The sequence below is a fragment of the Monodelphis domestica genome, chromosome 4 (genome assembly GCF_027887165.1).
Source record: "Monodelphis domestica isolate mMonDom1 chromosome 4, mMonDom1.pri, whole genome shotgun sequence".
NCBI lineage: Eukaryota > Metazoa > Chordata > Mammalia > Didelphimorphia > Didelphidae > Monodelphis > Monodelphis domestica.
In genome coordinates, this window is record NC_077230.1 from 319,456,774 (window position 1) to 319,475,243 (window position 18,470).

Genomic DNA, 18,470 nt, shown 5'->3' on the forward strand with positions numbered 1-18,470 from the left:
TCCTTGTGAATAAGATAGAAAAATCTGACCTATATTATACTCTAGATAGATTCTTAAGATTAAATCAAAAGAGAATATGTGGATTCTTCTTCTTCTTCTTCTTCTTCTTCTTCTTCTTCTTCTTCTTCTTCTTCTTCTTCTTCTTCTTCCTCTTCTTCTTCTTCCTCTTCTTCTTCCTCTTCCTCTTCCTCTTCCTCTTCCTCTTCCTCTTCCTCTTCCTCTTCCTCCTCCTCCTCCTCCTCCTCCTCCTCCTCTTCCTCCTCCTCCCCCCTCCTTACCTTCTGTCTTGGAATCAATATTGTGTATTGGTTCCAAGGCAGAATAGTGGTACGGGTTAGGCAATGGGGGTTAAGTGACTTGCCCAGGGTCACACAACTGGAAAGTGTCTGAGGCCAAATTTAAACTGAGGAGCCATCTCTCAATCCAACTGTCCCCGGGATTCTTCTTAACTAGAGGGAGGTCTTTAGTGACATACTACATGATTTAGTCACATTCTATTCCAACCCTTTGTCATAGATTTGGACCAAGAGATAGAAAGCATGCTTATAAGATTAGCATATGATTCAGAAGTAGACCGGATAGTCTACATACTGGGTGTAAGAGCTGGGATCCAAAGAAATCTCAGCAAAAAGGAGCAATGAGCCATATTGAGCAAGATAAAATTTTATATGGATAAATTTAAAAGCCTGCACTTTAGGATAAGGATACATACAAAAATATTTAATGTTTTTAAAATTCAATATGAATAAATGGCATGGCACAACTGGACCTTCCCTTACCCCCACTACCTCCCCATCTAAGACACTCCTAAGCAGCAAGGCAAGTTTAATAAGAGATCACTGAACTTTCAAGTCAGGACTCTTAAGGTAGAAACTCCTGAGACTTTTGCAGGAAGCTGCAGGACCACAAACAATCAGTTAACCCCTCTGAGCTTCTATTCCTCTAAAAAAAGGGTAGTAATATTTAACAACCTACTTCACAGACTTGTTAAGAGGAAGGTGCTTTGCTGTGCATCTTTAAAAAGTGCTGCATATTGATACAAGTTGTTATTATGAATGTTGGGTACATATTTTGATGTATAGTGTTAAGAACAAGAGAAATAATTTGTACTCTGCTGATTTCTGTCATATCTGGAGTATTGTCAGTAGCAGCCAAGATGATGAGGGGACTTGAAGCCAATTGTATGGGAATTTTTGATGTTTAACCTGGAGAAGAATCAGTCAGTCAAGAAGAATTTATTAAGCATTTGTTGTGTGCTTAGTGCCAGGGGCATTTAAAAAAAAAAAAGATCTCACAAGTAGTGTTTGTTTATTTGGGAATAGTACCCTATAACACGTACATGTAAAAAGTCATATAAAGTCAACACAAGGACATTTTCTGGGTAATGGCTCTAGCAGCTTGGAAAACAAAGGAAAGCTTCATGAAGAAGGTGGGGTTAGAACTGATTTTTGAAGGAAACAAGCTTCTTAAGGGATAAAGAGCCAGAACAAAGGCAAGTGCTATCTTATGTAAGGTAAAACAAGACCAGTCTGGCTGGACTGCTGAGAATGGGAAGGAGAATTCTGTGGAATAGGACAAGAAAGGTCTGTTGAGACCAGGTTTTGAAAAACCTTAAAAAGCCAGTGTTTATGTTTGAGCCTAAAGCAAAATAAGGAACCATTGGTGTTTTGTTTTTAAATAGTGGAGTGACTTAATATGACCTGCACAATTATGGAAATGATTGTGGAAGATGGATTGGAGTGGAATGATACAGAGTCGGGGAATATAGACAAATATTGATGAGACCTTGAACTAGAGCAGTGGCCATGGAAATCAAAGAAAGGAAAAGAATGCAAGAGAAGTTGTGGGGGAGATATGGGGACTTATTAAATAGGTGGAGTGAGAGATAATGAGCATTGAGGATAAGGCAAAGTTTATAAAATTGGATTGACTGGAGAAATCATTACTCTCTTCCTGGAAACAGGAAAGTTTGGAGAAGTGATGAGTTTTAAGGAAAGATAATGAGTTTGGTTTTTTACATGTCAAGTAGATGCCTTTTGGACTTCTAGTTTGAAATGTTCAGTAGGCAGTTGGAAATGTGCAACTAAAGGAGAAAATAATTTATTTTCTTTTTAAACTTTAAAGAACAAAAAAAATTAAAGGGACATTTAATAGTTGTCATGTGCAAGAGAGATTAGGCTCCTTGTATGTTACTCCACAAGGCAGAAATAGGACCAGTGAGTAGAAATTAAAGACAGCTGGTTTGCAGTTTAACAGGATTTTTTAACACTTAGCAAATCAACAGGCATTTTTTAAGTACTTACTATGTTTCAGACACTGTGCTAAATGCTGTAGGGATATAAAGAAAGGCAAAAACATGGTCTTTCCCCATAAGGAACTTACATTCTAATAATCTAAAATATATAGATGTAGATATAGATATATAAGCATAGATAGATAGATAGATAGATAGATAGATAGATAGATAGATAGATAGATAGCAGATATATGAAAGTTAATGTCAGAGGGAAGGCACTAATAGTTATGGGATAGGAAGGAAGGATTTGAATTGAGTCTTTGAGAAAAAGAAGGAGCATTCTAGGTATGGACAGTTCATGCAAATGCATGGAGTTGAGAGATAATGAGTGTATTTTTTGTGGAAGAGATGACTTGTGTCACTTTATCAGAGTGGATTTAGAGGGAAATAAGGTATAAGAATACTCAAAATGGAGGAAGAAGTCAGGTTATCAAGTACTTTAAAGCCAAATAGAAGAGTTATGATCCTTGGTGATAATAATGACTTGCTAGAATTTATTGATAAGAAAGCTAGAGGAGGTGACATTAGTAGGTCTGCTCTTTAGGAAAGTTGCCATGGCATTGAGTGGAGGATAGATTAAAGTAGGGAGTACTTCAAGTAGGACTTGAAGCTGAGAGACCAGCCAGAAGGCTATTGCAGTAGTCTTAAGATATAAGATGGATCCTAAACTGGGATGGTGACTGAGTGGAGAAAAGAGGGATATACACAAGGAATATGTGTGAATGGAAATTTGAGAATATCAAGTTGCCTAGTCAACTGAAAAGATGATAGGAGCTTCAGTAGATAAAGGAAAAGATCATTTCCATTTTGAACATGTTAAATTTGAGATGTTCAAGAGTTATCCAAAATTTAATTGGGCTTTTCTGTCTACAGTGAGTTCCTTAGTACTGAAATTATTCTAACAGAAGCTAGATAGTAATCATATTACTGACAAGACTGATATGGGATTCTCCACTGTCCGTTTCATTTTTGGACTGTTCTAATCGGAGGTTTTATTCTTTTAGCCTAAATTTATTGCTTTGTTATACTTCCACATATTGCTCCTCTCTCTGCCCTTGAAAATTACAGAAACCCCCACTACCATTTCTGAACAAAAAGGAAGGGATTTAAAAAAATAAAAGTAACTAGAAAGATTGAAAAGCTAGTTTGAAGATACAGAGGTAGTGGCTCTCAGAAGCAATAGCATAAACCCTTTAACCTGCTTTAACACTCTTTATCTTTTGCTTTTCCCCAGGACAGGGTAGGGTATTAAAGAGTGATATTTTAGTAGGTCCCTTTCCACTAACACTGGTGAAGGGCAAAGGCAAGATATCCTGCCCATCCATTTAAATTCTACCTTGCTAACTCCTTTTGCCCTTCATCCTAAATACAGAAAGTTGAGAGGATAATAGACCAGGAGAATTTGGTGCTTAATTTTATTGGTTTTATACTACTATCCAAGATCTAAATCTTTAGACTGTCATCTAAGGACCTCAGTAGTATGGCTCCAATCTACAATTTTAATAAACCCTTTGTTTCAGCCAGATGGACCTCACCATCTCCAATAGATGTCAAATTTTTTCCTATTTTCACTACAATTATTTGGAGTTGTCATGGAGCCAAGGTCAGGGATGTTTCTGGCAAATCACACTCCCATTTCATTTTTTTTTTGTTTGTTTTTGGATGCAGCCTCAGCTTTGATATAATTTTTCTTAAGTGCATTCATGTTAACATATTTTTGTTAATATGCTTTTTAGTCCTTCATTACAATTTGAAGCTGCATGGGCACTGACTAACATAGCATCAGGAACTTCTGCACAGACTCAAGCAGTGGTACAATCTAGTAAGTAAATTAAATTTCCTTTTTCGTTTTTGGAATAAGTATAAGTGCATAAATTTTATGTTTTAACTTTTTAAAAATATGTGATTATGGTATTTCCCTTGTGATTGTGGACTCCCCTTTTAAACCTTATCAGATAATTTTTATTCCCTGTTACTATTTAAAGAATGCATTTTCTTTATGAGATAACTTGATTTTTTTTCCCTTTTGGTACAAATTATTATGTTTTTAACAGCAGGCCTTAATGTTTCTGTTATCTATACTATTTAGGCTGCAAAGCATTTTGCAATTTTTGTCATATTGTATAAATTTATGTTACTGTTACATCAGCTGATGTACTTTTTTCATCATTTAAAAAGCAACAGATTTAGGAGAGAAAAAGGGATTAATCTCTAGGCAGAAAGATTGAGAAGTTCCTTGTCCCTCAAAGTTAATAATCTTATTGTAGTAAATAAGATATGTAAAGCATGAGAATTACATTAAAGTATTTTTTATTTAATATCTATTTTATCACTTTTATGATAATATTAAGTAGGTCTTTTAACTTTTGTGAAATTATTTGATATTGACCAACTCTCAGTAGTGATTGGTGATTTGAGGAACTTGTTAAAGGGGTACAGTAGTTTCAAGGTTGAGACTCTTCTGTGCCAGTCAGTGTAGCTTGTGTTTTCAGGATAGAAAAGATTAGATGTTTCTTTTTTCTTCCTTTACATAATTTTTAATTAATTTAATATTTCATATAGAATGCTTTCTTCCAGGACTAATAGTCTTGTGCCTTTTGGGGATGTTATAACTTTTATTTTAGAAGAGTTTTAACGTGCATTATTAGAATTGAAGTTTGCAGTATGGCATACATTGGCAGGTACATATATCTATGGACATATATGCATATACATTTATACATCTGCTTGTAATAATTTCTTAAAGTTGAAATCTTGGTCATTTTTCCAGTTTCTGAAAATTTAAAAAAAAATCTTTATTATTATAGATGCAGTGCCTCTTTTTTTGAGACTTCTCCATTCACCACATCAGAATGTTTGTGAACAGGCAGTATGGGCCTTAGGAAATATTATAGGTAAGTCAGGGAATTTGAAAAATGGCTAAAACAAGGACCATTTAACTATGTTCTCTAACTTCTTCAACATTGGCATTATCATTGCACACTATGTTTCCTCTGTATTTTAATATGTTGACTTCCCCTCATAGAGAATATCTTAACATACCCTCTTGAAAAGGATACTGTGAATTACTATCAGTTCTAACAAGTTCAATTGTATGCTCCCCAAATCAGAAGGGGAAAGAACAGAAATATTTTATGCCATTCATAGATTAATGGTGAGGAAACATAGAATATCAGTGTCTCAACATAGCCATTGCATACATCTCATCTTGAATGTAATTTTTTTTTAAACCCGATTTTCATTTCTGTAGGTGATGGTCCTCAATGTAGAGATTATGTCATATCACTGGGAGTTGTCAAACCTCTTCTGTCCTTCATCAATCCCTCCATTCCCATCACCTTCCTTCGGAACGTCACATGGGTCATAGTCAATCTCTGCAGGAATAAGGATCCCCCACCACCTATGGAGACAGTACAGGAGGTAAACAAAGAATTATAATGACTAGATGAGATATTTTCCTTTATGCTTTAGGTTTTTATGGATAGGCTGAATTTATTGCATGCATCAGTAATTGATTGCAAATACAAGATACTTTTGGTTCATCTATAACTTTTTATAAATAGAATCTTGTTTTTATAGCTTAAAAGGATAATGAATAATGCCCAATTAGTCTATAGCATAACTTTTAAAAGGGAAGAAAGAGAAAGCTGGTTAGTGTTGAATTGCATTATTAAATTGCCCAAGTAATAAACTTATTTTATCTGTTACTGTTTTATTTTACATTAACCCTTAATATATAATCCTAGAAATATACAAGTTCAAAATTAAAAATTTCATAGAATTTAAATTCTGAATTGAAAATCTCTGTAGTGCAATGAAAAAAGCACTGGAAAAGTCAAGAGAGTTTATTCACATCCTTGCTTAGCCATTAACTAGCTGTGTGTCATTTGGTAAGCCACTTAATAATGGACACAGGAATACTTGTACTTCTTGCTTGCCAAAATTGTTTTAAGGATTACATGAGATAATGTTAGTGTGTTTTGTGTGCTTTAAAATGATGAATATTTAAACTTCCATAAATGTTTATAGACTTATTTATTTATGTTTTAAAAATAAGATTGTATATATCAATTTGGTTTGGTTTCTAAATATGTAATATTCATTTGTCATTTGAATAGCATAGTACTATTTTCAGTATACACCTTTAATTAAGAACAGTCAGAATCTAATAAGCTTTTTATTTCTATGAAAACAATTTTAATGTACTTTTTTCTCTTAAAAATGTCATATACAAGGCTAGTATTGAAAAATTAAAGCGTAAATGCAAAGACTTTATGGTGAATCCTATGATTCACAGATAAGTGCAAAAGAGAGCCTAAATATTGCATCTTAAAATCTAAATTTTCATACATAGCTACAAAATCGTCAATATTCTCATCTCCAGTGTCATTCTTCTACTTGTCATGTACACCATAAAGGGCTATTTCTCTTTTGTTAAAAAAATTTTTTTTTTTCAGGGGCAGCGGGTAGCTCAGTGGATTGAGAGCCAGGCCTAGAGATGGGAGGTCCTAGGTTCAAATTTGGCCTCAGACACTTCTCAGCTGTGTGACCCTGGGCAAGTCACTTGACCCCCATTGCCTAGCCCTTACCACTCCTTCTGCCTTGGAGCCAATATACAGTATTGACTCCAAGACAGAAGGGTTTTTAAAAAAAAATTTTTTTTTTCTCCTTCAGATACATTATATTACTAGCACAGAATAGTTGGGCTATATAAATGAAACTTAAAATGTATTACTTTAGTTTTTCAGATGACCTTTTTCCAATAGAGGAAACACATTTATTTCTATCTGTCCACTTAGCTTACTGCTGTCATAGATTGAGCTTCTAATACTTTAAGATGTCAGACAAATAGTAGTAAAGTTGATAAATCTCTTTTATCTTTTTTTTTTCTCAGATTCTGCCAGCGTTATGTGTCCTTATATACCATACAGATATCAATGTAAGTAAAACTGAAGTTAAATTAAGCTGTGGAATTTCTTAATTTAGATGGGGAGCTATGTCTTCTAGGATCATATTAGTTTGTAACATGTCAGTGAAATTTTCATTTCCTTTATTAAGCTTCAGCAATATATAACTATTTTTCAGAAATAGAATAAGATTTTAATGGATTTATGTTCTAAATTGCATGTAGAGCTCAAAAATGTAGAGCTTGGATGGGTTAACATGTACTACTTTGTATGAAGTGGCAACAATTTGTCATGTTGTAGTAGTAAAATATGTGAAGGCAAGAACTGGAAGAAAAGAGAATAAATTTTTAAAAAGAAAGTTGATACTTAGGTAAGCCATTTATTTTGCTGACTAAAATTTTAAGTAAAGTTTTAATTCCCCTATTTTGGGAATATGTGATCTTAGGATATTCTCAAAGCCAATAAATAAAAAGGCTAAATAACCTAAAGGAAGTCAGATACTTAATAAATTTCATTTTCAGTTCTGATATTACTGCCTGCTATAGACAAAGGTATAAGATCATTCTCTGTTCAGATCTTGTTAGATCTTGGTAGTAAATATAGTTGCTTTTATAATCCTGTCTTGAATTTCTCTTAGTAAAAGAGCAATTTGCAAATCACTTTTGGAGAAATAAATGGAATTATAGATGATGTATCTTATTTAGCCTTTTTAAAAAAAACTCACTTTAGATGAACATATTGTATGAGCTTTTAGTTTATCATCTTGAAATAATTATAAATCAAGCAAAATATCTGACACTTGGTTCGTGCCACAATTTTTTTTTCCAGTATAGCGTAGGATTGATGGCAGGATATTCATTTCTCTGTGATGCAGTTTGACATAGGGCTAAAAAGCTGGGATTTAGAGCCAGGAAAACCTGGTTTCATGGCTTTCTGTGTCATACCAACTATTCACCATGGCCAAGTCACTTGACATCTCAACATCAAGGCAAATAAATCTCTTTTAAGATGAAGTTAAAAGATAGGTATGGTAGTGCAAGTATGAAATAACAACTCCTAAGGAAGCCAGACCTTGTGAATGGCTTGAGTTACAATAAGGCTAAAGGCACTAGAGGTCATGCTAAGTCCAACGTGAATATGGTAGGTCTCTGGGAATGGAGGAAAGATTGACCAGTCCTAGTCAAAAAAGCAAAGCAGGTTAAAACTTCCAGTTTTAGCACTGGATCCATGAGTTGCTATTATATTCCAGCCTGAACAAGCTAGGGAGAACCACTTTTAAAGTTAATCTTTAGTTACAAAGAAATTATTGATCTACATTGGTGGAAGGCATTTCCAAATAAGCAACTCCTTATAAGATTTCTGAGAGTGCATAGTTTTGTGCAGCCATAAAGATTTATAGAAATCGGTTATATAGATAAATAAAGAAGTCAGTTCTTTATTTCCTATATAGGAAATCTATATATGTATAAATGTGTATACAAATAATTCACTTGGTAGTTTATTTGGGGTACATGACAATTTCAAACACACTTTTATTACCTACTTATGAGATGCCTCTTTTTACTATCAGAAAGCCTTAAATCAAAGTTCAGCCTAAACAAAACATAAATTTTAAAATTTCAACTAATATTATTTTTATGAAAATCCTATTTCTGCCATTTATATGTAAATTTTTTAACATTCTTTTTTATTTTAATTTTGAGTTCCAAGTTCTCTCCCTCCCCCTCTGAGACATGATGTAGCATATAACATGGGCAATCATGCAAAACATTTCCATATTAGTCTTGTTGTGAAAGAAAACAGACCAAAGAAAAAACATGAAGAAAGTGAAAAATACTATGCTTTGATCTTTATTCATCCCTAATCAGTTTTTTCTTTGAAGATGGATAGACTTTTTCATGAATCCTTTTGAATTGTCTTAGATTATTGCTAAGAATTACTAAGTCATTCACTGTTGAACAATATTGCTATTATTTATTGTGTATAATGTTCTCCAGGTTCTGTTCACTTCACTTTGCATCAGTTCATGTAAGTCTTGACAGGTTTTTCTAAAGTCATCCTGCTTGTCATTTCTTGTGGCACAATTTCTATCACAGTCATTTACCACAACATGTTTCAGCCACTTCCCAATTGATGGGCTTCCCTTTGATTTTTAAAACAATTCAGAAACCATATAATCTAAACCATTTCTTTACCAAGAATCTTCCTCTGCAAAATTACTAACAAATATTATTCAGTCTCTATTTGAAAACCTTCAAAGGAAAATTTACTGTCTATGCATGTGGTCCATTCAACCTTTGGATAACTCTTAGTTGTTAGAATTTTTTTCTATGCATCAAACCAGAATCTATTGCTACAGCTTCCACTCACTACCCCTTTTTATTTTTTCTTGCACCAAGAAGATTAAGCCCAGTCCCTTTTCCATGTCACAGTCTTTCAAAGAAATACTTAAAGACAACAACATTTATACCCTTTTATGTCATTTTTCCTCCAAGCCAAATATCCCTAGACTCTTGACCATCCTGATTACCCTTTGGGTTCACTCTACCTTGTCCATTGCTCTTAAACATCTGTAAAATGTTTTTTTGGCTTTAGTTAAACATCTGTAAAATGAACTAGTTGAATCTGATATTTTATGGCCCAATAGTATTTCCTAAAAGCAAAAATACAGCAATTCTAAACCAATGTATTCATGTTAAATAGTAAAACTGGAACTTGACTTCTAATTTAGTTAGTGACTATCTGTTTTGACCCATTTTTCTGGCCACTGTCAGGCTTTTAAATATTAGTGATTTTTTTCCCACTCCAAATGAATTGGATTATTATTGTGAATAATCAAAAAACCTCAGTAATGTTACGAGTTTAACAGAAATGATCTTTAAAACTGAGGAGGGGCTGACCTTTGATTTTTCCTCCTGCAGATCTAGATGTGGGCTCTGAGAAGAAATTAATTCTGAAACATAAACTATTCCTGATACTTATGAGAATAATTAGAAACTGATATTATAACATATTTGATTCTCTCTTTTAACTTATAAGCTCATCTTTTCAGTATAGATGTGGTAAAAAAAAAAAAGCACTACTTCAATTCAACAAGCATATCCCCTACCCTCCTATCCCCCCAAAAAACTGACAGTGTTTTCTTCTTCATGTCCTATAAGACAGTGTGGGGAGGAAATACAAAGATTTATTATTCTGTACTTTTGTGTTATTCCTTATCCTAACCTTTGAAAGTTCCAGGTAGTAGGATACATTTTTCATTCACCATTTCTCACAGTAAGTGATTATTTGGAAAACTACTGAAGCATTCACAAATTTAACTGCTTAATATTATCTTTGTTATTAAAGATGTCATTGCTAAAGAGAACAGTCATATTTACTAACTTAACAATAAAAGCAATTGGCTAATCTGCTTTCCATTCCATTTCATGGAGGATGTATGTATAATCTTTGCAATAGTTAATCATTATAAGGTCTATTTGTTATCACTAATTTGATTCCCCCCCCCCCTTTTGAAACTACCTAAACAGTGCTGAATTAAGAGTAGTCATCCATTTCTGATGATTTCATGTAATACTGATATAAATGCTAGTGGTGAATGTTTGCTCTTATTCTTGAACTAATCTAATCTCTATTTAGTTTTCATAACATTTATATTACTTCCAATAGTTAATTCAGCTTTAGCTTACACAAACTGTTTTAACATCCTCCTCTCTTTTGCACATCTCTAACTCAGTAGATCTGAGTTGGGTTGCAGTTGGCATAGTTAGAGTCCTGATGTAAGCTAGATTTGCTCTAAGAATTCATTGTTTTTCAATGGATATGGTACATCAATGATGTGATAACTTCATTACTTTAGACTGCCATTTTGATATATATTATCATCTTGTTTTCCAAAGGATATATTTTCATTCTGTGTTACTGTAGTATTCTTTCATTTTTTCTCTTATTATGTAACACTAACATTAGTGTTTTATATAAATAACAAATTTATATTTTTAACAATTTAGGTTCATGATAAAGATCTTTAGTTGCATGTAGACTTTCCCTACTTTAGGCTGATATGATAATCAGTTTTCACATAGACTGGTAATTTTTAATAAAAGCTGCATAGGAACCATAGCCTTTTTAAAATTTGCTATTAAATATATTTTCAGGATAGAGTTATTAACATGTAGTTTATTGAAGGATTTAAAAAATACAATGACCCCTCATTTATCCAGAAGTCAGCCTTCCAGCAACTTCAAGCATTTTGAATAGTTCTGTATCTAAAAGTAAATTTTAAAAAGCAAGAATCTTTGGCAATAAAGAAGCATGCATCAAACAGCTAACACTGATTAAAATAGCCAAGAAGCAAGTGAGGTCCCAACGATATTACAACAAATATTCATGGTCATTTGGATGATTAGAAAGAAAGTGCTCTCCTTGACTGTCTGAATCTTCATAGTTGAAAACATGAGAAGAAAGGAAACAATAAAAGTAAAAGAATATAGTCAGCTACTTAAGGATTAGAAGGACAATGACATGAAGGTTAGAAGGGTCAATAAGCAACAGAAATTCTTATAGTGGAGAATAAAAAAGCAATCTGTCCTCAGATTGGAAGGGGACCACTGTACAACTATAATAGTAAGAAAAGTTATGCCTCAGTAACTTTGAGGGTTTTTATTGTCTTATGCCGATAGGCTTTCAAACAAAGAAGAGCCATGTGGTCCTTGGGACTGAATTTGATAAAATAGCAAAATAAGCTAAAATCTGATGTTTTCATTTGATGCACATAGTAAAAGCATAATGTGGAGGGGCATTGACCACAGTACATATGAAAAGCCTGATTTAATGGAAAGGACAACCAGGAAACTTGTGTTCAACTACTTACTATTATATTAAACAAGTCATTTTACTTGTTTGGATTTTGATTTCATCTTCAATAAAATGAAGAGGTTGGACTAGGCAATTTAAAAGCCCTTCCTGTTGAAGAATTCTATAATTATGGTAATCAACTTAGGGTAGAGAATATTACTTTACTTCTCTATGCTTCCAGCAATGTCTTGCACACATTAAATGCTTAATAGGTGTTTATTGAATTGGACACAGGAGGATACTATAGTCAATACAATAGTATAAGCACAAGCAGCAAAACTAACTCATCCTAAAATATACATTTTAGGCTTTCAGTTGTGAAAGGTATTTTGAAAAGGGAAAAGATTTTCATGAGTAATACAGTTGATTGAGCTATGTGTGTCTTCCAGTAGATATTTCAGAGTGAGCCAGTAGAAGGGTAGATGTACCTGAGGAAAGATACTAAGCAAACTATGAAGCTTCCCACCAGTTTAAGAAACTTAATTCAAATAACTCTTTTCTTAGACTCTGAAAAATTTCATAGTGCCAGTGAAACAGGTCTGTTGATGCTTACCAAATTCTGCTTTAACAAGTTCTTAAAAATCAAGCACTTCATTTAAGCAGAATTTAAAACAGGTTGGCTATTGTTACATGTACTAATGCTCCTAGAATGAAGAAGTTGGGAAGGAATGAATATTTGAAGGAGAAAATTAGCCTAGTTTTTTATTTTTTGTTTGAAGTATTGGTAGAGAACCCAATTAGCAATACTGATCATGAAGTGTGAAGGATGGGCATCATCTACAAACAGGTGATAGTTGAAATTGTATGCGGAGAAGATTTCTATTAGAGAAATTGAGTATCCAGAAGAGAATAAAGAGCCATGGACAGTAGGAAAAGGCAAAAGAGAGAAAGCAATTAGACCAAGAGAATCGGAAGGATTCAAGTGAGAAAGTTAGACAAGATTGAAATGACTACAAAGTGCATAGTTTTCAAGTAATACTTTACATGTCCTGAAATCACACTTAGTAGAAACCTTAGACACTTTTAGAAAGATTTTGACTTGAAAGTAAAAGTAATCTCCTTAGCTATCCATGAAAAATTCTATATTTTATCTCTTTAGGAACTAAGCATATTGACTTCATTTTATATAGCTGGCTTGTTTAGTTTCTCTTGGTGCTACAACCAGCAGAAACTACAACCTGTTTTGCTCCTGCTCATAATTAGAATGCAAGAGATGAACATCAGAATCTTCTGTCTGTATTTTCATTGATAACTGAGATGGTAGCATTTTCCATCAGAAATGGTTAAAATACAAAAATTTTTGTGAGTTAATCTTCTGTTAGAATATTTTTCTCCTATTGAAGATCTGTGAAAGATTTGAGAGAATAAAGAAAAAGAGGGAAATGTTTAGACTCATCTTTTTTAAGAGTGCAAGATCATTGGCCAAATCTTGCTTTCTTGTTCTCCCTTCATAAGTATAGTATCTTTGGTTTGATAGGAGACTCGAGATAGTAAACAACTCTTAAGTCTTAGAGTAGTTGGGATAGCTGTTGCAATCTTCATTCAGAAAAGCCAATAACATTATAAATATTCATTTTTCAAGTAATAAACAAGCAGATGTAACCAAAAAAAAAAAAGACATTTTTCCTTCTGATAAACTTGCTTTACTAATTTCAAAGTGAAGAAATTGGGGTTAGAGGTCCATGTTGAAGGCAAGTTAGTAGCTGAGATAATGGTATCTATTGCTTTAATAGAATATTCCAAGTAATCGGGCATTTATAATCGTGAAGCAAATATTGACATTTATCAACTTTTCTTACCACCATCTGATGGTTTTATGTTCCTGAAATGTTGAAGTTAATATGTAAAATGGTTTGTTATTATTTTCTTTAGATTCTTGTGGACACTGTTTGGGCTTTGTCTTATTTAACTGATGGAGGTAATGAACAGATTCAAATGGTGATCGATTCAGGAGTTGTACCATTTCTTGTGCCTCTTCTGAGCCATCAGGAGGTTAAAGTTCAAGTAAGTATTGTTCAACTTTCTTATAAACACAGAATCCTGTTTATTTAAACCTGATATAAACTTCAGCTAACACTATTGACATTTAATTAAAAAAACATAGGCTAATGTAATTAGCTATTTTTAATAATGAGTAAAAATTTGAACCTTTTACTTAAATCCTATATCAATACCTCATTTATTATATGGAGTATACCCCACATTCTTAAAGACTATGCTAGTAGAGATAAACTCTTGACAGATTTTACCATTCTAGAAAGGCTTCCGTTATTGGTGTAGATCTTTCATTTCTGAAAATTCACACAAGTAACTAATAGCTTCATGTCTCATCATGAGATAGTTAGACATTCATGATTAATTTCTTTTTTTCCCAGCCACAGAAATTCACAAAGATTGACCTCTAAGGTATAGGGTTTATGATCTGCTGTGCTAAAGAGGGAGTATTGATCCTAATAAAAAATATGGATTCCTAAAGTTTTGAGGCTATTTGAAACCAAAATTATTAAGTTTTTAAAATGTGTTCATTTGTGACTGATTCTCCTATTTGGATGTTTTGCTTTTATAATTTTAAAGTATAAATTTAATATGTGCATCTGGATCTTAATTTTTTCAGAAAAATATTTGTAATTGCATTTAAGATTTATATTAACCAGAATATTTTAAATAACTTAATTTTCTAATTAATTGGAATTAAAACGGAAATAAGTATCATGCTCAGCATTGTGCTGGGCTCTATGTGAAGAAACAAAAAAAGTTGTCAGAATCTTTCTAGGATCCCAGCTTGTGTGACTGTATACATTATACTCTCAGTCTCTTTGTCACTAACAGCTAACCTCAGATTAGTTCCTTTAAAACATCTGGGGGGGATTCCATATGTATTCTTATAAAGTTAGTTCACTATCACAAAAGAACTTTATAAGATGAAATCACTCTCTCTGGGTTTGAACTGAGTAGTGGCAGCTATGAAAGTAGAGAGAATGAGTCACTCATGTGATGTACACTTAAAAATAATAAGCTGTGGCAACAAGATAGATTTATGTGGGCATGAGGTAGAAGGTAGAATCAAGGATGATGCCAAAGTTATGAAGCTATGAGAGACTGGAAGAATAGCAATGCCTTCAACAGAAATAGGAAATTTTGAAAGAGGACTGGATTGGGGGGGGATAAAGATTATAGCCTCTTCCCTAAGGAGAGGGCCAATATTTTAAAATTTGTAAGGGCCAGAAAGTAAGGGGTTAATATAAAAGGTTGGACTAGATTATTTAAGAGTAGGGTTGCCAGGGATTTTAATCAATTCTAAAATGATTTTTTTTTTTAGCAATTTATTTATAAAATGTAGAAAGCATGAAAGTAAGAAAATCAGAGAGAGGATGGGGTAAGATATCTAACCTATACACTAAGTATTTTGCTCTGTCCCCTGGCTCAACCCAGGGAGAGCTAGTTAGTCCTTAGCCAGAGGGGCCTTGGCATTGAGCTGAGGACCTGGGGATGCAGGAAGCCTCTCTCAAGAGGGTAGGTCTCTCCTGAGGCTAGTCCCTTCAGAAAATCCAGGAAAGGAGTCAGCCTTTTTCACTCATCCCACATGGTAGTTCTAAGGGAAAAGTCCTAGAGCAGTCTCAAGCTAGAGCTCCTTCAAAATCAAGTTGAAGGAGAAAGACAGGAAGTTCTTGGCATTTTAAAGATTATTATTTTTCATCACTTCCTGTGACTTCCTTCCATTTTATATGTACCAATTACAGCTAAAGTTTTGTTTAGGACTGCCCAGTGGGCAGTCAGTCAATTCTCATTCGTCACCCACTATTGCACATGTGGGTCACAGACCTCCCTCACTCAAGTGTAAGTGGGGGTGTATATGCTTCTGGTAATTAAATCTAAAAATGGGCTGGAGAGAGTTAATCTCATCTTCACAAATTACTTCTAATCAAAATTCTCAGTTAACTTGTTTGGGTGTTCAAAGAGAAACAATCTGATTTAACTGTTAGATGTTAAGGTGTGTGAATGACTGTTGTTGGCCTTTAAAACACAGAGCTTGTTAACCCAGATGAATGTCGAATTGGAATTGATTAATAATAATAATAATAATAGGATATGGACAGAATGGCTTTTTTTACCTTTACCTTCCATCTTAGAATTGATACTTTGTTTTGGATCCAAGCTAGAAGACTGGTTAGTAATAGGCAGTAGGGGTTAAGTGATTTGCCCAGAGTCACACAACTAGGAAGAGTCTATTTAGCCAGATTTTAGCGTGCTCTTTTTTGAAACAAACCACTAGCTTACTGAAGAAAGTCTTTATAACCAGTTAAACTTTTCCTGCAGAGAGGAGTCATAATTTTGCTCCTTTCATTAATCCTCACTATCTTCCAGTTTGAAGACCTATTCCAAGAAAAGGGATAAGCGTCCTCTGATAGTGTGTAGAGGGGGAAAAAATCTGCCCTGATCTTGTTCCCAACATCAGGGCCAAGGAAAGGCCCATTACAATTAACTTCTTAGTTATAATATTAATCCTAATATTAGTGATTGGGTCTGTTGAGTTCTGGTTTTTGTTTTAGTATGGACCCAAAAATATTGGAGTTCTAAAATACCATAACTTTAGTTAAATAAGTCAATCCTTTTGGGGGAAGGAAGAATTATTTATATGTATGTTTTCGTACTTTGGCATATTGACTGTTAGTTTTCGTTGCTAGAATTAAATTGGTTAGATACTCTATACCAAAATGCCCAGCTTAGTGCCCTACACTTAGTAGATAGTGTATAAATATTTTTTATTGTTCAAATATGAAATAATAGTAGAAGGTTAAGAAAAACATCTTAAATAGCAAACATTAAAAAAATCTTATAGGAACAGATATCAACAGATTTTTAAAAAGAATAAACCTTGTATAACTTGTACTTTTACCATGTATAAACTTTGACAGAAAATTTTATGATTTAAATTTTAACCTTCAACATTTATACCTTCATATAATTGATGATTCATAAATGAAAGGCTAAGAAACAGTTCATCTAGAATATTTGTTAATGATTTTAATTTTTTAATAGTGATAAGAGACTTTAAAAGAAGTTAAGAAGCGTCATCTTATTTTTTACCTTATTTTTTTATCTTTAGTCAGTATTTTGAAGATATAATAAAAGATGAAATAACTTTTAATATTGAGGCAGAATTGTTTTAAGGAGGAAAATATCAATAATAAATTAGGATATTATTAATTTAAAATGAGCCTTGAGGTTTTCTCTTTAAGTTGTACACTTATTTTTTCTATCATATATTTAGGGCTTTTAAATCTATATATTTTTTCACAAACATCATATTGTGTACTCTTTGAGGTAAAAGACTTTTTTTGTCTTTCTTCATAACTCCAACACTTAGCACAGTGACTTGCATATAGTAGGAGCTTAATAAATGCTTATCTGACTTAGATATACTTCATTTAAAAATTCAAAAATGCTTATAGCTAATCTTGTGTTGAGATCTCAGTATTCTTAGGTCCAACCAGATGATTAAAAAATAAAATGAATTTTCTTCAAGGAACAAAAATTTCCTCTCCTCTGCTATTACAGACAGCAGCTCTGAGAGCAGTGGGCAACATAGTGACAGGCACTGATGAGCAGACGCAAGTTGTTCTCAACTGTGATGTTCTTTCACACTTCCCAAATCTCTTGACTCACCCAAAAGAGAAGATAAATAAGGTATGTAGTAGAATTTTTTTCTTACATTTTTCATTTTAGCATTTTCAGTTAATAAAAGCCTTATAATTACTTCTGAACTAATTTTGTTTCACCTATTAACTGCTTTCTCTATCTGGCTAACAAATATATTTAGTTCAGTGCTTTGATAAGACAGTTTTGTTTAAGTAATATTTTTCTCTGTTGCCATTAATAAAAGTAGGGACCAGTACTTACCTAATAGTTTTTTTTCTTCAGTCTACACAAATTTGTCCTTTCTTTGCTGCCCTCCCTTCCTACCCCCCAGTTGCAAATAAAAGAAAAACAAACTTGTTACAAACATTGTCTAATTCAAACAAATTTTCATATTGGCCACTTCTAAAAAGAAAAACAGTATACACCAACTGATATCAATATGCATATAGATATTGGAATATTATTCTGCTCTCTTTAGTCTTTGTCCTCTCTACCAGGGGTTTCATGTTAGGGATGGGTCATGATGCTGATCAAAGTTCCTAAGTCCTTCACAGTTGTTTGTTTTTACAATGTTGTTGCTGTTGTATAAATTATTCTCATTATTCTGCTCACTTCACTCTATATTAATTTATACAAGTGTCCCCAGGTTTCTCTGAATTATTCCCTTCATCATTCTTATAGGATACTAGCATTCCATCGTATTTTTATAGTAACTGAGCCAGTCTCCAATTGATGGGCACCTCCTAAGATTCTTGTTGCTTCAAAAAAAA

The 18,470-nt window shown here is 33.2% G+C and overlaps 1 protein-coding gene across 4 annotated transcripts in view; it reads left to right on the forward strand.

Moving 5' to 3' along the window:
* The window catches only part of KPNA3 (karyopherin subunit alpha 3), a 99,922-nt gene that overhangs the window by 65,529 nt on the left and 15,923 nt on the right, over positions 1 to 18,470 (forward strand). For all 4 annotated transcript variants that reach the window (XM_001368624.4, XM_056794833.1, XM_056794835.1 and 1 more), the window contains 6 exons: positions 4,033 to 4,118; positions 5,104 to 5,190; positions 5,547 to 5,716; positions 7,191 to 7,235; positions 13,933 to 14,064; positions 17,620 to 17,748. In XM_001368624.4, coding sequence (XP_001368661.1) covers positions 4,033 to 4,118; positions 5,104 to 5,190; positions 5,547 to 5,716; positions 7,191 to 7,235; positions 13,933 to 14,064; positions 17,620 to 17,748 — 649 coding nt within the window. The remainder of the gene's footprint in view (positions 1 to 4,032; positions 4,119 to 5,103; positions 5,191 to 5,546; positions 5,717 to 7,190; positions 7,236 to 13,932; positions 14,065 to 17,619; positions 17,749 to 18,470) is intronic.